Source organism: Dasypus novemcinctus, chromosome 27 (genome assembly GCF_030445035.2).
Source record: "Dasypus novemcinctus isolate mDasNov1 chromosome 27, mDasNov1.1.hap2, whole genome shotgun sequence".
In the NCBI taxonomy this organism is placed as follows: Eukaryota; Metazoa; Chordata; class Mammalia; order Cingulata; family Dasypodidae; genus Dasypus; species Dasypus novemcinctus.
This window is the reverse complement of record NC_080699.1, coordinates 25,156,195-25,177,327: the sequence shown is the minus strand read 5'-3', so window position 1 is coordinate 25,177,327 and position 21,133 is coordinate 25,156,195. Positions and strand designations below refer to the sequence as shown.

The window sequence follows — 21,133 nt, the reverse complement described above, 5'->3', positions numbered from 1 at the left end:
TGTTTCACAGCTTTCAATAAAGTCCAACATACTAAGTGGATACCGTGGGGCAGTTTTTAAAATGTGCTGGTTGGCAACTGCAGTGCGCTTCCCTCAACTTGCTTCTGGCACCAGGGAGAGCGCTTTTACTTAGAACAGTCTCCGTGGGACTCCGCCCATTGCCCCGGAAGTACTCTCTTCGGGTGGAGGTTTCTGGGCCTGCTCGTGAGCCGTACTTCCTTTCTGTCCGACATCTTAGCAAGGCTGCAGTGGCTGCTTGTGGTCCCTGAGCTTAGCGATGGTGAGTTTCTGGGGTGAAATCGGCGGGATCCTGAAGGCGGGGCGATGTTAGGACTCGTTTGAGGGGGGATCGGATGGGGGTGCTCCTGAACTGCCGCATACAAGGCCGGCGGGTGTGTTACTTCACCCATGTGCTCCGTTTCTGGAGTTAGGGCGCGGGTGGGGGGTGCCCTGTAGTAGAGGGGAGCGTAGGGCTGCCTTTTGACCTGGCTGCATTCCCGCTTTCCTTCTACAGCCGCCCAAGGACGACAAAAAAAAGAAAGATGCCGGAAAGTCGGCCAAGAAAGACAAAGACCCAGTGAACAAATCTGGAGGCAAGGCCAAAAAGAAGGTAAGAGTGAGTCTCCCTAAGAGAGTGAAGGAGCCTGGGGGGTACTCGCCCCATAGCGCTGTAGCAATAGGTAACGTGTGTAGCAAGAGGCTTTTAAGGCAGTTGATTTTAGAAGTCATTTTGTTAAGTGTTTAAGCTCCCATCACCATCCATTGTAAATCTTTTTCCTCACTTGAAGAATGGGATGGTACATACTATTTTAAGATCTTGAAAATTAAGTATGTAAAACATTTGCGCCCATGTCTGGCACATGATGTTTTAAATGGTCCCATGGGGTCTCAACCCATATCCCAAGCGTGAGAATGTCTTTTTTTCCTTCAACCTAGTGTTTCTTTAATCTATTAGCAGTAGCCAGGATAGCTTTTGCCTTAAATTTAGGCTTTCTAATTAGAATTTGCAGCTTATTTTGAGGGGGAAGGGGTAGGTTTCTGCAGGGCAAGGAGCAGAGTCACCCTTACCCTGTAGCTGTACAGTCACAGATTTCTCTGACACAGGTTGCCTGGGAAGGAAAGGGTGCTTCTGCCAGAGAACTGACTTTTTTCCTTTTTGTTTTGTGAGTAGAAGTGGTCCAAAGGAAAAGTTCGAGACAAGCTCAATAATTTAGTTTTGTTTGACAAAGCCACCTATGACAAACTCTGTAAAGAAGTTCCCAACTACAAGCTTATAACTCCTGCTGTAGTCTCTGAGAGACTGAAGATTCGCGGTTCCCTGGCCAGGGCAGCCCTTCAGGAGCTGCTTAGTAAAGGTGAGGAGTGTGTTGTATTGGTAAGCCCTTGTAGGTTAAATTGGCCTGACCAGTTCATCTTTTACTAGAAAAGTAATTGGAATTGGGGGGAAAAAAAAAGGTATAGCCAAACCATTGGCTGTTAGTAATGTGTATATTTATTATTTTACTCGTGGGTTGGACTCTGAAGGAGAGCTCTTAACCATTCTTGTGCCATCCATGGCAATTTGGTGAACCCCAAGAATTTCTTATTGATGTCTTAAATTTTAAAATAAAGTGGTGCGTTGAATTACTGTGATTTCATATTAGTGAGGTGTCTGTGGTGGCTAATATGGAAATTTTAATATGTAATTTTAACTTACAGTAAAATGCTGTGAGGGTGATTATGCCAAGAGCGGGCCTCTAGTTAGAATAAAAAGGGAAGATCATCAAGCTTTGGAGCTCTGTTACTAAATGGTTCTGTACTCAAATTCATTTCTGTTTTGGGAAGGATTTCAGGAAGAGATATAAAACATTGTAGTTTCTGCCATCTGGTGGTGCTACTATGTACAAACCTTGTCCTTTTTTCCCTAGGACTTATCAAGCTGGTTTCAAAACATAGAGCTCAAGTAATTTATACCAGAAACACCAAGGGTGGAGATGCTCCAGCTGCTGGAGAAGATGCATGAACAGGTGAGCAAGAATCCAGGGGCTCAGTGAAGGAAGTATGCACTCCATTTACAAGACACTATGGTTCTGACTCTTCTTTTAAATTTCTTTACAGGTCCAACCAACTGTACATTTTGAAAAATAAAGCTTTATTAAATCAAACTAGTGGTTATGTTTGTTTTGTAAGAAAGACAATTGCAAAGGTTTTGGCAGAAAGAATAGTATATTGAGGTAGGGGTTTATTGGAAGATGATCAGGATACCATTAGCTTTTTCCTTTATGCTGTTTGTTCCTTGCTGCTGCTTCAGTTTTGAATTGATGCCTGAAAGAAAAAGAAGGCTAATGAGATGAAAGGAGAGATTTCCAAAGGGGTTCTGGGTTGGGGTCCTGGGACTGGACACATACCTGGACTGCCAGCGACGTCCGTTGTTCCAGACTCGGCCAAAGGAGGGCAGCCAGCCTGCGCTGGTGCTAGAGCTGTGATCAAAATTGGCCCCAACTCGGTCAGGGGGGAGCTTCTTCAGTTTCTGTTTTTCCTCTTCAGTGATAAGGAAACAGTTACAGTAGAGTGGGAGATGTAAAGAATCCATTGCCCTTCTTGCATTAGTTTACTTACTTTCTTTAAGAAATTCTTCATAGGAGGGTCCTATTTGCTGACTTCCAGAGCTCTGGTCCTCATCTTGAATCAGCCAGGGAGGTGTGGCACCTGGAAAAGGACAACCCATTCATGTACAATTTGATGTTTTGACAAATGTAAACACCTGTGCCCCTTTAAAATCTATTCCACCATCCACCCACCCCCACTTTGGGCAACCACCGATCAGCTTTCTTCCACTATAGTTTGCAGTTTTTAGGCTTATGTGTGTTTTTTTTTGGTCTGGCTAAACATAAATTACTTTGAGATTGATCCGTGTTGAATGTGCTTTCTTTTCTCTTTAGTGAATACCTAGGAGTGGAAGGGCTGGAACATATAAGAACAGGTATATATATTTTAGCTTTAAAGAAACAGCTGCACTGTTTCCCAACATGGTTCTGTACCATTTTACATTCCCACCAGAAGTGCATAAGAGTCACCGTTGCTCCACATCATTGCCAAACATTTAGTATGGTCAGTCTTTTTAAGTTGTAGCCATTTTAATAGTGTATAATAGTATGTCATTCTGGTTTAATTTGCATTTTGCTAATGACAATGATCACCTTTTCACATGCTTTTATTGGGTTTTCTTACTGAGTTTTAAGAATTCTTTATACTAGATTCTTTATACTAGATATCAGATACATAATTTATCTTACTCAGTTTCATCTTTTAAAAAAAGTGTTAAAAATTTGAGAAACACTACCCTGGGTCTTACCTGAGTGGATGTTGCCAACTCCGGGTATATCCTGTGATTGGAAATGGGGAGAGGAAAAAAACTGAATAAGAAAGGCAAGAGAGGGTATTTATAGCTAGAGAAAGAACAAAATTTAAAGGAATTGAATGCACCCACTGCTACAAATCTGACTCTGCACTATGGGTGATTTTAAGCTTCAAGAGCACAAATAGATCATTGAAAGATGCTCACAGTCTTTCCTGGGATTGATCTGGGACCTCACACATGGGAGGCAGGCCCTTAACCACTGAGCTCCCCCTGCTCACAGTCTTAATACTGCAGATGTCCAAAACAGAGTGCCTACTACATCCCACGTGAAGAGAACCCTGCCCTCACAGCATATATACAGTGTGGGGAGAGAATTAAGGAAATGATGCAGCAGTTTTACAGGGGGCTGTATCAAGTTATAATACAGATGACCTGTTTAGATATCTGTGAGTAAGTAACATTTGAGCTAAGAGTTAACTAGATGATGAGGGGAGGAAAACATTTAAGGCAATGGTGACTGCAAAAGCATGGTCCATCTGGCTTGAGTACAGAATGTGAGGTGCCGATGATGCTATGATTTTGTTTGGGGTAGGATTACAGGGGAGTAGAAATCTGCAGGAGGTAAAACTGGTGGCCATGTACTTTGACAGGGTGTGTGTGGGGGCATGAGGATCTCTATCTAAATAACTGGTGGAACAGGAGTGATGGGGTTATTTCAGATGTTTTTGGAATGTCCAAGTATAAATTTGGCCAGGACTGCAGGTTCTGTGGCAATTTAGGAGGGGCATTGGCCCTCTCCTGTCTTGCTTAACCATTATACCTGGTGGCCAATGAATGTCAAGGGTTGTCCTGTCTCCATCCAGTCAAGCTCTGGGGTTGGTGGCAGGTCCAAGTATGAAGGCTGCTGTGAGCTGGAGGCTACTCGGCTGTAAGACAAAATGGAGCCAGGCTGGCAGATGAGGTCCCTAAGCTATAATAAAGAAATAGCACCAGTGCCATAAGGATAGCAGAGATGAGATCTGTTCCCATTTCCCAGCCAAGAAGTTACAGAATGTTCAAAGAACACCCAACAGATTCTCTAACATAATCTTACCTGTTCTTTTCATTCCAGCTTTCAGGTGCCGAAGAGCCCTCTTCTGGGTCTGGCACTGCCTGAGGCTGAGTTTGATTCAGGAAAAATAAATGTGTCTAGAATGCTTAAGTGCCTGCCCCAACCCTTCAGACTCAGTAGCACAGAAGGAACAAACTGGCAAATGGAGGGTGCTACCCACTTTGCTAACTTCCCTCCCTCCCAGCCTGGCCCACATCTTCTCCACTGATAAGGCCTGTCCCTGGCGGACAGGGAAGGGATTTCAAGCTGAGCAGGTTGAGGAATGGAGTCCATGAGTTTTCTTGCTGGTAGGTGAGATGCTGGACTTGGGAGAGCCAGGGATCAGTGGATTTGGATACTGCTCTGGATCTTCCGAGGGAAACCAACCTCTAAGACAGACCGAACCACCTCCTGCCGGCTGTGCTCCACCTCTCGGATCTGAGCAGCCATCTGTGGGAGAGAGACTGCTTAGACGGGATACAGGAACATGGGGGGTGGGCCCTTCAGAGGCCTTTCCTTTAACTTACTTCTTTGATCACTTCATCCTCTTTTTCCTCATAGGAATCCAGACCTTTCACCATGGATTTCTTGAATCTAAAAAGAAAAGGAGCAAATCAGGCCAGAATCCCAGTCCCAACCAGTGGCCAAACTCCTTGCCAGTTGTGAAAAAAGCTCCCTGGAAGGAGATAAAGAACTTTAATTTTGAGAAATTTCAAACTCACAGAAATAACACAACAGTACAATGAACACCCAATGTACTTCTTACCCAGATTCACTAACGGTTTGTCACACTAGATCCACTTGTCCTATATACATATATTTGTTTTTTGCTAAACCAAAAATAAGTTTGACACCATGACATTTAACCTTAAATATTTTAGCAGTGGATCTCCCAAGAACAGGAACATTCTGTACAGCCATGAAACCATTACCACTTAAGAAAGCCAGTCTATACAGATATACCTTATTTTATTGTGCATCACATATACTGCATTTTTTACAAATTGAAGGTTTGTGGCAACCCAGTGTCAGCCAAGTCTATAGGCACCATTTTTCCAACATCATGCTCACTTAGTGTGTCACTGTTTTGTATTTTTAAATATATATTTTTATTAGGTTGTGAACTTACAAAACATGCATAATGTTCAGAATTCCCATACAGCACCCATCCACCACCACTACATTGTTGTGGAACATTAGTTACAGATAATGAGAACATCATCAGACCATTATCACTAATCTGTCACATTTTAATTAAGGCATGTGCATTGTTTTTTAACATGTGATGTTACTGCACACTTAACAGACTACAGTATAAACTTTTATATGCACTGGAAAACCAAAGAAACGTATGTAACTTGCTTTATTGCAATATTCGCTTTATTGCAATGATTTGGAACCAAACCCACAATATCTCCCAAGATATGCCTGTATTCAAATTTACGCAGTTGTCACTTGTCTCAAAAAATGCACTTTATGGGTTCTCCATTCCCCCTCCTCTGATCCCAAGGTCCACTGAAAGTTCACACAGGGAATTTGGCTGTTAGGTCTCTAGTCTTCTCTAAGTCTAGGACAGTCCTACTGCTTCCCTCTATATTTATTACTTTGAATCCTTTGAAGACCTCAGGCCACATCTTGCATACCAACCCAAATTCTGAGCTCATCAGTTTTCTTGTAATGAGATTCAGGTTAAACCTTTCTGGCTCCCTAGTAGGAGATAATCAAACTGCGGATATTCCCATTGCATCATTACTTCAGAAGACGTAAAAATGTCTGAGATTCATGCTGTTACCAGTACCATGCCTGAACACTTAAACTTTAGGGCTCTCCATTATAAAGGTACACATTTTCCTCTTTGAAAACAGTCTGATAGAAGCTTTGAGACTGAAATGAATCTTCTGTTTTTTATAATCCTTCACCCAGTGGTTTTAGCATCCATTGGTCATCTTTAAATGAATTGGTTATTCTGGGGGTTGCAAAATTGTGACATTTATTATACCATTCTTTATTACCTGAAATTTTTCAGTAAAAGAAGACCTTTTTTTAAAAAAAATTTCATTATGGAGTTAATAGATTTTTTTTTTTTTAATGTAATATGTTATGATTAGGGACCTGGTTTGCCCAGAACAGTTCTGGTTTCCATCTGCTATCCTGGTATAATCATTTGCACTGCTAAAAGTCTTTAAAGTATCATCCAGGTTTTGATAAAAATAAAAAAAATAGGGAGCACATGTAGTTCCATGGTTTGAGTGCCTGCTTCCCATGTATGAGGTCCCTGGTTTGATCCCCCATACCTCCTAAAAATGAAAAAACAAACAAAAACCAACACTCATTGGGGAACAGATATAGCTCAGTCCTTAAGTGCCTGCTTCCCATGTATGAGGTCCTGCGTTCAATCCCCAGTACCTCCTAACAACAAAAAAGAATGGAGTTCTGATACATGTGACAACATGGATGAACCTTGAAGACACAGCGTTGTGTAAAATAAGCCAGACACAAAAGGACAAATATTACACGATCTCACTGATAAGAGACACAACAAAGCAGGAAGCAGAGGTTCCCGGTGCCTCCTAAAGAGAACAAGCAACAGGGAGTGGATCTGGCCCAAGGGATAGGGCATCCATCTGCCTGCCACATGGGAGGTCCAGGGTTCAAACCCAGGGCCTCCTGACCTGTGTGATGAGCTGGCCCACACTCAGTGCTGCTGCACCAAGGAGTGCCATGCCACGCAGGGCTATCCCCTGCATAGGGGAGCCCCATGCGCAAGGAGTGTGCCCTTTAAGGAGAGATGCCCTGCGCCAAAAAAACGCAGCCTGCCCAGGAATGGCGCTGCACACATGGAGAGCTGATGCAGCAAGATGATGCAACAACAAAAAAACGAGACGCAGATTCCGGGTGCCGCTGACACAAGTGGACACAGAAGAACACAAAGCGAATGGACAGAGAGCAGAGAACCGGGGCGGGGGGAAGGAATAAATTTAAAAAAAAAATAGAACAAGCAGGATGGTGACCTGGCGCAACAAGATGATGCAGCAAGAGGCACAAGGAAAATATAACGACACAACGAAGGGAATGGAGGTGACTTAAGTGATTAGGTGCCTCCCTCCCACATCAGAGTTCTCAGGGCTCAGTTCCCAGTGCCTCCTAAAAAAACAAAGAAGACAGATACACATAGCAAATACAAATAACAGGGCGGGGAGAGATAAATAAAACAAACACTTAATTGATACCGAATATCTGTTGGGGGGGGTTTTGGTAACGGAGAATGCACATAATACCAATGCACAGCACATAATACCAATGAATTATGATTTTGAGAATGTGCTTAAAGGAGAAAATTTTAGGTTGTATTTATACCAATACAATTGAAAAAAAAACACAGGATATACAACACAATGAACTCTAAGCCATAAACCACACACTATAGGATTGTTCTTTCATTAGTGTTTTTTTTTTAAAGGGGTACTAGGGATTGGACCTTGGACCTTATATATGTGAAGTAGGTGCTCAACCACTGAGCTACACCCAATTCCCTTTCACCAATTTCAACAAAGGTACCACACTAATGCAAAGTTAATGGTTTTTCTGTAAAGCTACAACTTCTCATAATAATAAAAAAATTACATTAACAAAAGGAAAGTCAGGCCTTGGCCTTACTTTGTCTTGTGTGTGTGAGCTTGACAATTTACATGGTTCAAAAGTAATTATGTATTTTCTTAAAAAAAGGTATTCTCAGAAATCTTGCTTCTATTTCTGTTACCTCTCTGCTGTTCCCACTGACCCATTATATGTAATCATTTTTATTAGGTTCTTGATTAGCCCTCATATATTCCTTTTTGAGAAAAATAAGCAAATTCATACATATTTTTTTCCTTATACAAATGGTAAGTAGCAATTTTCTTTTTTTTTTTTTTTTGCATCTTGATTTTTTTACTTAAAAAATCCTGGAACTCATTCCATGAGTATAAGTAGTTCATCCTCATAATTCTCAACTCCTTAACTATCCTGCATTCACTTACCAAAACCACATGGATTTGGGTCAGAATGTAAGAATTTTCCCTTTCTCCACATTCAGTACACAGGGAATAATAGATGCCATGAGTTTTTCCATAACTTTTTGGTTCTGAGGTCCTCTTGAGTTCCATACCCCAAAATCTTGCTTTGGTCCCAATTAAAAGTGACATGGTGAGGCTGCCTCCTCTGTCTTACTAGCTTCGTGCACTTACAGTTTTTTTGGTTTTCCAGAGGCCAGTTAAAACAGAGTTCAAAACTACTAAAAGTGGGTAACTGTGTATTATAAACAACCTCTTCTATTCCTAAAGGCCCTCATTATTCTCTGTGCCACACATATAAGTAATTGGTTATAGTCAGATTTTTTTCTTTTCATATAGTCTTCTCCGTTTGCTGAATTCATTGTAAATCCCATCCCCCATCTAGATTATAAACCTTTTCTGGACTCTGTCTTTCTTCTTTTGTGTCCTTGTAGTGCCTCTGAGTGCTATGAAGACAGTAAATACAAGGAAGCTCCCATACCTGACATAGGTCCAGGGTTCCTCTCATAACCAGCATCTTACCGTGCATAATCCTGAGGGGAGATCAGAAACTTCTCTTTCATCCGGACCTCGGCCTTATTCTCCCACCAGAATCTGTTGGTTGCTTTCTTGTGCTCTGGGCTGAGAATGGAGAGGATGAGTAATCTCAGCTGTGGAATATGAAATATTCCTTGGATGTCTAGGTGTTAACTAAGTAATGCAAACTGACATCTGTGTTTCTACTCCTCTGGGCAAGGCTGATGGGAATACTCTTGCCAGTCTTGCAAAATCTCGTATCCCTTTTTCCAATAAAAATGGGAGAATCTGAGAGGGGGTGATGGGCGGTTACCTTCAGCCAGCTGGCTTTCCCAGCTAGACCAGCAAGGCCCCTGGGATCCTGGCAGCCACAAGCCCCTCCCCCGACCTAGGTTGGCAACCCCGACAAGACGGCTCAGTCCACGCACCCCGAGCAGATCACAAAGGCGTCCTCCATCTCACCCACCCTAAACCCTTCCATGTGCGACTGCGCTGCGTGAGGCTGCCGGCGCGGATCTCACCTGGCCAGATGCTCCAGCAGCCCGCCGTGCAGTACCGTCAGGTTCCCGTGGCTCAGGTGCTTGCGCACCTCACAGCCGCAGCACAGGCACCAGCAGCGTCGCTCATGCTCCGGCACGTAACGCTCCACCTGGGCGGCGCGGACTGCCCTGCGGGCGGCCTCCACCTGAAACCAAGAGGGTGTCAAGGGGGAGGATGCCAAGAGGACCCGGAGGGGGCTCAAGTTACACCCCCTCGGGCCCTGACTGCACTGCCCCGCGGCCCCGGCCCTCTCCAGCCGCCGTTCGCACCTGAGGTAGGAGCCGCTCCAAGGCCGCTTTAAGCTGCCGCTGGTGCTTGCGACTGTAGACGTGTCCCCGACCACAGAAGAAGGTCTGGCGGCACAAAGTGCAGCGCTGCGCCGGGGCCATCGGCCCAGGACTGCGCATCGCCCAGACTGGCAGCCGAGCCCTCAACATCCGGTGACCCCTGACCTCTAGGGGCGGGGCGAGGCCAGCGGCCCCTAGCGGCCGCCGGCCGCCACTGCAAGCTCTTCTGCGGCTGCGCGGGTCCTTCTCGCCGCTCCCTCTCAAGGTTCAAATTCAGCAGGCGCTAGTATTCCCAAATGTTCCCTCGTCAGTAAAGGGGGTCAGCAGTACAGGGCAAATATGCGGGCAGTGCGCACCCAACGAAGGTAGGTGGAAACTACAGGACACCCTCCCCCCCCCCATCTCTGGGCATTGACAAAGACTTGTACTGGACACGGTAATACATAATTAGTATTTATAGGATGCTTACTGTAAATCCAGAGCTTTACGTTAATTATCTCACTTATCCGTACAATAACCTATGTGGTGTAATATCACCATTTTACAATTGGAGAAACTGAGGCACGGGGAGGTAACTAATTTTGTGGGAGCTTGCATAGATGTTAAGTAAGGAGTCAGCACCTCTGGCTCCCACGCTTTTCAGTACCAGTAGGCTGTAGGGCCATATGCTGAAGGTGACCAGACCCTAATACCTAATCACAGTCCTGCTTTCCCTGGGGTGCTTTGACGTTTGCTCCTGTAAAGCTGTGAAGGGACACTAAGGGGTGCAGAATCATTGCTGAAGGTTAGTAGACATTTTTAATCTGTAGAAGGGCTAATCTGGTGGAGTTTTTATTAATTCTTTACAAGTCACTTCTCCTAGAATCGGCAGACACCCTCATCTTTCCTGCTCTCCTAAGACTTAGAAACTAAGATGAGTTGCTTCCTCACTGGGTTGAAATCCCCAGGCTGTGATCTCCTCCACCCTTGAGACTCCCCAGGAAGAAGGGTAGGGGTGGGGGACCCAACCTAGCCTTTACTTATAGGATGAGCAGACAGAGCCAAATCCCAAACTTCCCTTTGATTTTGTTACCAGTTCTGGTGGATGAACTACAAGGTAACTGGGTCTATATACAGTCAACTCTACACAATCCAGGCCCAAAAAGTGACCAGAGTCCCATTCAGATAATTTTTTTAAAAAGATTTATTTTATTTATTTCTTCTCCCTGCCCCATTCCCACTGTTGTTTGCTTTCTGTGTCCATATGTGTGTTCTTCTGTGTCTTCTTGTATTCTCATTAGAGATCTCCCCTAGATCAGGAACCAATCCTGGGACCTTCCAGAGTGGGAGAGAGGTGATTACTCTCTTGTGCCTCCTCAACTCCCTGTTCTGCTACATCTTCTTATTTTTTCTCTTCTGTATCTTTTGTTGCGTCATCCTGCTGTGCCAGCTCTCCATGTTGGCCAGCACTCCTGTGCGGGGAGGAGGGGCTTTCCTGCGCTGGGCAGCATCCCCATGCAGGGCAGCATTCCTGCATGGGTGGCATTCCCACATGGGCCGGTATTCTGTGTGGGCCAGCTTGCCATGTGGGCCAGCTTGCCCTCACCAGGAGGACCTGGGCATCGAACCCTGGACCTCCTATATGGTAGATGGGAGCCCAATTGGTTGAGCCACATCCTTTTCCCACCACTCAGATCTTGACTTCTTGTTGGAGGTGCCCTTTGGTTCTAGGCTCTAGCCTCTGCCAAATGTGATCCATTTTGATGATTCATGCAGCACCAATTCCTTAACCTTCCACCATCTGCCAAGCAGAGTCAGTTCTGAATCTTGTCCACCCAAAATTGCTTCTTCTCTGAATCTGAACTCTGAAGTTTTACTCTCATCACCATCTTCCATCCCCTCTTCGTTCTCACCTTCAATCTGGTCTTTAAGTGCAGGGAGATGACTCCTTCTCTTCTCATCTAGTCACTCAGAATATAAATAATCAAATCTGCCTGCTGCCAGATGCTTTGCTGTTGGCCAGTGGTTTTCATTGTGTGATGTCTAGGCCAGCAGCTTTAACAAACATCTGGAAGTTTGTTCGAAATGCAGATTCTTGTATAAGAAACACTGGGGGCAGTGCTCAACAATCTGTTTTTAATGAGCCTACAGGTGCTCCTGATGTTCAATCCAGTTTGAGAATCACTGTCCTTGGGTCCTCTTTGTTTCACTTTACCCACTATATCCCAGGAATGCTTCCAGCACACTTTCAAGGCAGCTTCTTACTTTACTTGACCTTCCAAGATGCCTCACTTTGTCAAACGCCAACCCAGGATCACCCCAGCCCACACTGGTTTCCCTCATCGGTTCCTAAGTATCTCAGAGTAGTCTACACTATCGGCTTTAACTTCTGTTAATTTCTCTGGAATTTTGCTTTTGAAACTTTTCCTAAACTCTCCACCACCAAGTATTCAGCTGCCCACTGAACTCAGCTGTATGAAATGGAACCCAACATCATCCTCTTCAGGATAGCTCCTACTTTCAGTCTTCCAAGCTAAAGTCTGTAGGTTTGAGGGATATTATCCCTGGCACTCCTTATTATTCCATCCTCACATCCACCCTGCACAAGTTGTCTTGTCCATTGGACTTCTGAGATGTTTAAAGTCTGTCCTCCATGTTTTTATACTCATAGACCTTACTTTATTTTAGTTGCCTCCTTCTTTAGCTTGGATTTATGTAAAATCTTTCTAACTGGTTTCCGAATGTCTGGTCTATTCTAGCTCCATTTATCCTCCAGACTGTCTTAAGAAAGTCTCTAAAATGATTTTCCTGATTAATTTAATGCTTCTCAATTGCCTTCAGGAAAAACCTAAGCTTCCCCAGCATGCCATTCAAAGCTTTTTACAATATGATTCCCGGCTTCCCTTTCAGCCTGTCTCTTACCACACCTTTCCCCCTTCTTTTTTTTTTTTTTTTTTTAAATTTATTTATTTCTCTCCCCTTCCCCGCCCCAGTTGTCCATTCGCTGCGTGTTCTTCTTTGTTTGCTTCTGTTGTTGTCAGCAGCACGGGAATCTGTGTTTCTTTTTGTTGTGTCATCTTGTTGTGTCAGCTCTCCGTGTGGGCGGCGCCATTCCTGGGCAGGCTGCACTTTCTTCACTTTCTTTCGCGCTGGGCGGCTCTCCTTATGGGGTGCACTCCTTGCGCATGGGGCTCCCCTACGCGGGGGACACCCCTGTGTGGCAGGGCACTCCTTGTGCGCATCAGCACTGCGCATGGCCAACTCCACACGGGTCAAGGAGGCCTGGGGTTTGAACCGCGGACCTCCCATGTGGTAGACGGACGCCCTAACCACTGGTCCAAGTCCGCTTCCCCCTTTCCCCCTTCTTGATCTCCCCATCCCAGGCATTATTCCAGGTGTCCTATTGCTTCTGTGCACGTTAGCATATAAAGCCCTTGTTCCTGTTACCTGGAACTTACTTCTTCCCAGCTTGGTAAATTCTTTCTATTATATAAGACTCTGAAATATGAACTAGACTTTAATTTACACGGGGCTAGTGACTTTGGCACATGGTAAGTTCTCAATCAATATTTATTAAATGAATGAAATGTCACCCCTTTTGCGAAGCCTTCCAGAAGTGTCCCTGCAGAATTAATTTCCAAGATCCTTTGCTCATTCTGCACCCTCATTTTTTGTTGAACAGCCAGTTGAAAACACAATGGTTGAAAGCTCCTTAAGTACAAGGACTGTATCTTGTTCGTGCCTGACTCCCTAGAACTAGCATAGAGAGGTCCTCGGTGCGTGTTTGTTAAATTAGGTTAAAAGGCTTCAAAACCCCATGCTTTAGTTTCCCAGCCACTAAAACAAATACCATATGATGGTTTTGCATAAACAACAGGAATTTATTGACTCATGGTTTTGAGGCTAGACAAAGTCCAAAAGTGAGGTTTCAGCAAGGCAGCGCTTGCTCCCTGGAGACCGCGGCATTCAGGACTGGCTGCTGCTGCTCCTTGGTCCTTGGCTTTTCTGTCACATGGCGGTGCACGTGGCGGCGTCTTCTCCTTTCTCTTCTGGGTTCTGTTGACTTCCAGCTTCTGCAAAGCACTCGCTGCAATTCCTGGCCCAGCTCCCCTGTGGCTTCTCTTCCATGTCTGATTTCCTTTACTTATAGGTCTTCGGTCATACTGGAGTAAGACCCAGTCTCATTCAGTTTGGGCTCACCGTAAGGAATAACACCTTCAAAGTCCTATTTACAAAGGGGCCCACACCCACAGGCCAGGGTTGGCACCTGGGGGTGTGCCTTTTGTGGGGACATGATTCAGTCCCCAACACGCAGGCATTCTGGGTTTAAGATACTCTTATGGTTGGGAGGCTGGGCACAGAAGGAGCCTTGGAAGCTTACAGCTAACAACCTGCTAATTAATAGTATCAAGCTGCTAAGCATGCTAATGGGTAGCTTAACTTATTTTAAAAACTTAATAATTTCTTCTTCTTAAAAATAAAAAAGTATAGAGGCTATAAGTTAAAAGTGATGGACCCTTGGGGAGCAGATGTAGCTCAGTGTGGTGGAGCGCCTGCTTCTCATGTACGAGGTCCTGGGTTCAATCCCCAGTATCTCCTAAAAAAAAAAGATGTTTGCCTGTTTCTCTCGCGACTCCCCAAAATGGCCATTGCTGTTTGCGACTATGTTCTTCAAGATATTTTCTACGCTTAGACAACATATTATATATATGAACATATTTTTGTTGCATTTGAAATCTTATCAACCATACTGTTCTGCTGCTTTTTCTTTTTTTCCCAAAAAATATATTACAGAAAAAAATATATATAGTAGATATCTTTCTATGTCAGGACATAGAGCATGATAAGAGACCACCCTTAGATGACTCTCAGAAGTATTTACATCTTCAGCTCAGACTTATCTTCTAAACTCTGGACTTGTAAATGCAACTATCTACTTGACAAAACCACCCTGATGTCTCCCAGATTCTAAGCATAGAGCAACTCAGACCTGTTGTTCTATAGGTTTCTTCTCCTCTCCATTCACCCACCTGCTCAAATCTATAGCCTTGGAATCATTCTTGTCTTTTCCCTATTGGCTTGTTGATTCTACCTCCAAAATACATCATCAGACTAGTCTGCTCCTCTCCATCTCTACTGCACTACACCAGGACGCTTGGACTACTGCGTTCACCTCCTAATGGGTTTTCTTGCTTTGACATTTGTCCTCCCTAGGAGCCACTTTCAACCAGAGGCTAAGTATGCTCTTTAAAAAAACAAAGTCGGAAAATGGACTTGGCCCAGTGGTTAGGGCGTCCGTCTACCACATGGGAGGTCTGCGGTTCAAACCCCGGGCCTCCTTGACCCGTGTGCAGCTGGCCCATGCGCAGTGCTGATGCGTGCAAGGAGTGCCGTGCCACACAGGGGTGTCCCCCGCGTAGGGGAGCCCCACGCGCAAGGAGTGCGCCCTGTAATGAGAGCCGCCCAGCGCAAAAGAAAGTGCAGCCTGCCCAGGAATGGCGCCGCCCACGCCGCCCACACTTCCCGTGCCCCTGACGACAACAGAAGCGGACAAAGAAACAAGACGCAGCAAACAGATAGAGACAACCGGGGGAGGGGGAGGAATTTAAATAAATAAATAAATCTTTAAAAAAAATAAAATAAAAAAACAAAGTCAGCTTATGTCAGCCCTTTCAATGCTTTCCCACCCTCTTTGAAAAAAAATCCAAATTCCTTACCTTAGCCTAGAAAAGTCTATGTGGTCTTGTCCCTGCGTTCCTCCCCAGCCGCACCTTGGATCTTTTTCCTCCATGGCCTTATTCCTATTTGCTTCATAGATCAAGGAGTGCCCCTACCTCCAGGACTTTGTTCTGTTCCCTCTACTAGAATGTTTTTCCTTCCCATTCTTCAGCCCCATTATTCTGTTTGCATTTATCTATTAATTTATTTTTCTTATTCCCCCCCCCTGCCCGTGGCTGCTCGCTGTGTCCATTTGCTGTGTGTTCCTGTGTCTGTTGTATTCTCATTAGGCAGCTCTGGGAACCCATCCTAGGACCTTCCAGAGTGGGAGAGAAGTGATCATTCTCTTGTTCCACCTATGTTCCCTAGTTTACTGTGCCTCATATTGTCTCTTCTCTGTGTCTCTCTTTTGTTGCATCATCTTGCTGCATCAGCGTCTTTGTATGGGCTGCACCACTCCTGGGCAGTCTGCCCTCCTGCGTGGGGCTGCACTCCATGCATGGGGGCCACTCCTTGCACAGGGGGCACCCCTATGTGGGGTGACTCTCCTTGCATACAGCAGCACTCCACGTGGGCCAGCTCACCACACGAGCCAGGAGGCCTTGAGTATTGAACCCTGGACCTCCTATATGGTAGGTGGACGCTCTATCTGTTGAGCCATATCCGCTAACCTTCTGGTCGCATTTAAAGTGTCGCTTTCTTAGTAAGCATTCCCCCTGACCCCCTCTCCAATCTCAGTTAGGGACCCAAATGTTTTCTCTCACAATAACCCAGTCTTTATCTTAAAATTTGTTACCGTGGAGCCCATACATGTATTAGTGTCTTTGTTTGATATCTATCTTTCCTTCTAGACTGAGAACTCCCATGAGGGTGGAATCCTCTTGGGTTTCACAGTATCCATCGCACCTGACACAAAGCCAGGCATACTGAAAACTCTCAACAAATAATTGTTGAGTAAGAGGAAAAGAGGTGAGGGTAGGAGTATAATCTTTTATTAGAGGGCAAAGTGGGCAAAGGCAGATTTTTCTCAGTGTCACTGTTTCCATGGAGGCTTTTTTCTTTTTCCCCTGAGATACAGGGGCCAGAGATTGAACCCAGAACCTTGTATGTGGGAAGCCGGTGCTCAACCACAGAGCCACATGTGCTCCCCTGAGTTGGTTTTTCCCTTTGTTTGCTTGTTGTTTGTCTTTGTTTTTAGGAGGCATCAGGAACGAACCCAGGACCTCCCATATGGGAAGCAGACGCTCAAATGCTCGAGTCACATCTGCTCCTGAGGCTACATTGTTTTTGTTTTTTTTAAGATTTATTTTTTTATTTATTTCTCTCCCCTCTCCCCTCCTCCCTGCCCCCCCCAACCCCCCGGTCATCTGCTGTCTTGTGTCTATTCCCTATGTGTTCTTCTGTGTCCGCTTGCATTCTTGGCAGCACTGGGAATCTGTGTCTCTTTTTGTTGCATTGTCTTGCTCGTCAGCTCTCTGTGTGTGTGGCGCCACTTCTGGGTGGGCTGCACTTTATTTGCGTGGGGCAGCTTAATGCGGGGTGCACTCCTTGCGCGTGGGGCTCCCCTACATATCAGCACTGCATGTGGGCCAGCTCACCACATGGGTCAGGAGGCCCTGGGTTCGAACTCCCATGTGGTAGGCGGATGCTCTTTCGGTTGAGCCACGTCCGCTTCCCGCTATATTGTTTTATTTTTTCCTTCTGACTTTCCATCTTAAACCAAATATCCACTGGCACGTGACCAGGGATGAGGATGTAGACAAAGTGTGATTGAAGCAAAGTCAAATGAAAGCAGAGCTAAGGACTTTGTCCTGGTTCCTGGGGCCTAGGTAGACAAGGGTGGTGGGAAAGCGGCCGGGGGCTGCAGGGAGTGCTAGGTGCCTCGGAGCAAATTACTTAAGCTGGTCCCTGCATGCTCCCTTCCAGTGTTATCTCATAGAAATGAGCATCCAGACAGTCCAGGAGGAGGACATTTTCACAGAGCACCTGCAGCTGGATTGGGGAAAGGCTGTTCTTGACTCGCTCCGAGAGATTTAGTAGCCAAGAGATATCTGCCTGTGTCTGTCCCCTCTTTTCCTTGGCACTTGTCTCTTTGTCTTTCCATCCATGCTCCTCCCACCTCCCCAACCTCCACTTCTACCTATTTGGGGCATCAGCAGATGCCAGCAGAGCAGGGCTGGCTTTGAGCACCATCGGAGAAATACTCTTTTGTGTTCTAGGCCTGGAAAAACATCTCAGTGCCAATGTCTCCTCCTGTGAGAGGCATTTCCTGCTCCTCCAGACAGCTAATTGTGCTCCCCTGCACTTCCAGAGAATATTGAACCTGCCGCTGTTATAGAAGTTGCTAGTGACAATTCATAGCAAACAGTACAGCCTTCCAACCTAAGAGGCTCCGCACTGGCTCTGGGGTTTGGGCATGAACGTGACTTATTCTAGTGTGTTGTCCTCACTGGTTGCCAACATCACTGTCAGTGATAAGTGTGATTCTCTACCCCAGAAGCTTTAACAGCCCAGCAACAGAGCAAATATTTTGTAAGACCCCTTTGCTACCCTGAAATGAATCTTGCTGAAAATGAATCTTACTTAAATACACATGTAATATTTTTAAAATCAATTTTATTAATACATATTAATAAAGCATACAATTCCTCCAAGATGCCATGTACTATTTAAAAGATCAATATAACACTCTAACTGTAATGTAACAAAAATAAAGGAAGGAAATCTATAACAAAATGAAATGTTTATCAGTGGATAAACTGTACTTGAAAACATAATGAGATAGTTGGAAATTTGCACATATTTAGAGTGAATAATTTAGATTTAAGAGGTGATGCTATTCAAATGAATATTGAAAATATTTCTCTCTTTATATTACATAAGTGTGTTTGTTTGTATAGCTAGAATCCCAGTGAGTGCAGCAGATAGACCTACAGTATGTGGTTGTGGCTTAAATACCAGAGCAGCTTTGCTGTCAGTGAAGTGGTTTTCAAAAATGGCAAACAATTATTTTTTGTTTTGTTTTGCTGTTTTTGAGTTTATTTCTGAATTGCAAAGATTATTTCCCCTTCCCCATGTTTTTAGAATATCCTGTATTCTCCCATTCAATTTTGGCTGCCACAACCAGACAGACAGAAAGCACGGGGACTTTCTTTTTCTTACATCTATAGTGGAAACCTCAGCAGCAGACATTAACTGCTCCAGGTTTGTCAGAGATACAGCAAACAATTCTTGACAAACTTCCAAACCAAAGTAAAAGTACAATCTTCCTTCATTTTACATGATGGTTGTATTCCTGAAAAATCAGTATATGTTAAAATGATGCAACAAATATTTACAGCCTAGATGTAAAAACAAGTTAGGTTCTTGGCTCAGATCATTGTAAGTGGCTGGTGGGATGAGGATCAGTTCCTCCAAGTGAGGGACTGCCTCCTATACTGGGGCATCTGGCCTTCCCAGGCCTGACTCCTGGGTGCCCATAACACTTCCACATCCTTGTGGCAACCACAGTATCCCCTAAAGTCCATGCAGTCCCAGTAACTGCTCCTGGCCTAGCACTGCTAGGTGGTTGGTACATGTTTGGGAATGAGTGAACGAGCTGGAGTGGAAGAACAGAGTTGATGGTAATAGAGTGATGGAGTGGGATTTTGTATCTGGCCCAGAAATGTGCAAATCAGGCTAACTAAATGGTGCTTTTTAAAAATGCAGTGTCTTCCTACACTCTGGTTTATTGGACTTACCCCACTAGCTAACATGGAAGTGAAGAAGGTCAACCACTACACCATGGAACCAAGAGTGCCTACAACTGAAAGCAGGAGGATTGCATCCAGCATCCATGTGGAATCTAAGCCCCCTCTTGATATAGATGTGGAGTGGACACAACCAATCCAAGGTCCACAGGATGGAGGAATAGAATATGGATTAGAGTGGACTTACTGATATTCTATTCATGAACTATTGTGGTTAGTAATCAAAGAAAATGTGGCATTGGTGTGGAAAAAGTGGCCATGGTGGCTGCTAGGTGTGGGGAATGGGAAGAAGAGATGAGATGTGGAGGCGTTTTCGGGACTTGGAGTTGTCCTGGGTGGTGCTGCAGGGACAATTACTGGACATTGTAGATCCTCCCATGGCCCACTGGATGGAACGTGGGAGAGTGTGGGCTATGATGTGGACCATTGACCATGAGGTGCAGCGATGCTCAGAGATGTATTCACCAAATGCAATTAATGTGTCATGATGCTGGAGGAGAATGTTGCTATGGGGAGAGTAGTGGGGTGAGGGGGGTGGGGGGTACATGGGGACCTCATATTTTTTTAATGTAATATTAAAAAAAATGAATTAAAAAAATAAAATGCAGTGCCTGTGAGCTTGAATCGAAATTCAAAAAAACATTATTCTTGTGGGCACATGTTGGTGCAGTATGATATATTTATTAAATAATATGCAGTACAGTGTGTGGACTTTGCAAGGCAAAGGAGTCCATGGAACAAAAAAGGTTAAGAACCCCTGCCCTAGATGGAACTTTAGAAATATTAAGAAAATTTGTGCTCAGAAGACACAGCTTGTAAAATAACTAAAAGAAAAAAATATGTTGGGATAAATTTGACCAAAGATGTAAAGGACTTGTTTGTGGAAAACTGCAAAACATTGCTGAAAGAAATTTTTAAAAAACCTAAATAAATGGAAAATATTCCGTGTTCGTGGATTGGAAGACTAAGTATTGTCATGACAGCAATTTTACCTAAAGTAATTTATGTGTTCAGTGCAATCCCAATCAAAATCTGAACAGCCTTCTTTGCAGAAATGGAAAAGCCAGTCCTCAAATTCATATGGAAGGGTAAGGGGCCCTGAATAGCCAAAACTCTTGAAAAAGAACAAAGTTGGAGGATTCACACTTCCCTATTTAAAAACTTAACTAAAATGCTACAGTATTCAAAACAGTGTGCTACTGACACAAGGATGGAACAGAATTGAGTATTCAGAAATTAACCCTCACATCTTTGGCCAATTGATTTTTTTTAAACAAATCAATTTTTATTGATACATATTAATAAAGTGTACAATCCATCCAAAGTGTACAATCAATGGTATAATCACAGAGGTGTGCATTCATCGCTTCAGTCATTATTAGAGCATTTTCATTATTTCAGTAATAATAAACAAAAACGTTCATCACCTCTTAATCTCTCTATGCCTCCCCTGCTGTACATAGCTGCTATTTCTGACCTTGTTTATTCATTTATTTTAAAGCAGGTTTATTGACATATATAGTCACATCATACAATCTATCTAAAGTGTATCATCAATGGCTTTTAGTATAATTTCAATGTTATGCATTCATCATCACAAAAAAATTTAGAATTTTTTCATTTCTTCAAAAGAAAAGCTACACATCCCTTAGCATGCCTTCTCTAGCTCTACCTAACAACTAATCATATTTCATCTTTATAAATTGATTTATATTTCTGTTTTATATAAATGAAATCATAAAATATATATATTTTTTAAAAATTTGATTTCCCCCCACTCTTGTTGTTTGTGCTCTCTGTGTCCATTCGCTGTGTGTTCTTTCCATGTCTGCTTGTGCTTTCTTCTTGTCTTTCTTTTTAGG

The 21,133-nt window shown here is 44.1% G+C and overlaps 2 protein-coding genes and 1 non-coding gene across 3 annotated transcripts; 1 reads left to right on the top strand and 2 right to left on the bottom strand.

The window, feature by feature from the left end:
• The first annotated feature begins 123 nt into the window (after positions 1-123).
• On the top strand, positions 124-2,144 carry RPS25 (ribosomal protein S25). The gene is made up of 5 exons (XM_004456300.5): positions 124-280; positions 515-610; positions 1,172-1,355; positions 1,908-2,006; positions 2,098-2,144. Exons 1-4 carry the CDS (start codon positions 278-280, stop codon positions 2,000-2,002), a joined length of 378 nt encoding a protein of 125 aa, XP_004456357.1. The 5' UTR covers positions 124-277; the 3' UTR covers positions 2,003-2,006; positions 2,098-2,144.
• On the bottom strand, positions 2,111-9,980 carry CENATAC (centrosomal AT-AC splicing factor). The gene is made up of 11 exons (XM_058289443.1): positions 9,808-9,980; positions 9,520-9,683; positions 9,005-9,103; positions 4,958-5,024; positions 4,818-4,880; positions 4,434-4,498; positions 4,161-4,266; positions 3,335-3,365; positions 2,599-2,688; positions 2,388-2,520; positions 2,111-2,304 (listed from the first exon to the last, which is right to left on the bottom strand). Exons 1-11 carry the CDS (start codon positions 9,973-9,975, stop codon positions 2,247-2,249), a joined length of 1,044 nt encoding a protein of 347 aa, XP_058145426.1. The 5' UTR covers positions 9,976-9,980; the 3' UTR covers positions 2,111-2,246.
• An 8,630-nt stretch (positions 9,981-18,610) lies between these two features.
• On the bottom strand, positions 18,611-18,743 carry LOC111763655 (small nucleolar RNA SNORA31). The gene has a single exon (XR_009183863.1). It is a non-coding gene; the product is annotated as a small nucleolar RNA SNORA31 (small nucleolar RNA).
• Positions 18,744-21,133: the final 2,390 nt, after the last annotated feature.

Excerpts from the sequence above, each read along its gene's own strand:
- CENATAC (XM_058289443.1), bottom strand. The coding sequence starts at position 9,975 with ATGTTGAGGGCTCGGCTGCCAGTCTGGGCGATGCGCAGTCCTGGGCCG. Across the intron at positions 4,881-4,957 it reads AGGATGAAGTGATCAAAGAA|ATGGCTGCTCAGATCCGAGA; the intron begins GTAAGTTAAAGG and ends TCTCTCCCACAG. Across the intron at positions 2,521-2,598 it reads TGAAGAATTTCTTAAAGAAA|AGGAAAAACAGAAACTGAAG; the intron begins GTAAGTAAACTA and ends TTATCACTGAAG.
- RPS25 (XM_004456300.5), top strand. Across the intron at positions 611-1,171 it reads GAGGCAAGGCCAAAAAGAAG|AAGTGGTCCAAAGGAAAAGT; the intron begins GTAAGAGTGAGT and ends TTTTGTGAGTAG. Across the intron at positions 1,356-1,907 it reads TCAGGAGCTGCTTAGTAAAG|GACTTATCAAGCTGGTTTCA; the intron begins GTGAGGAGTGTG and ends TTTTTTCCCTAG.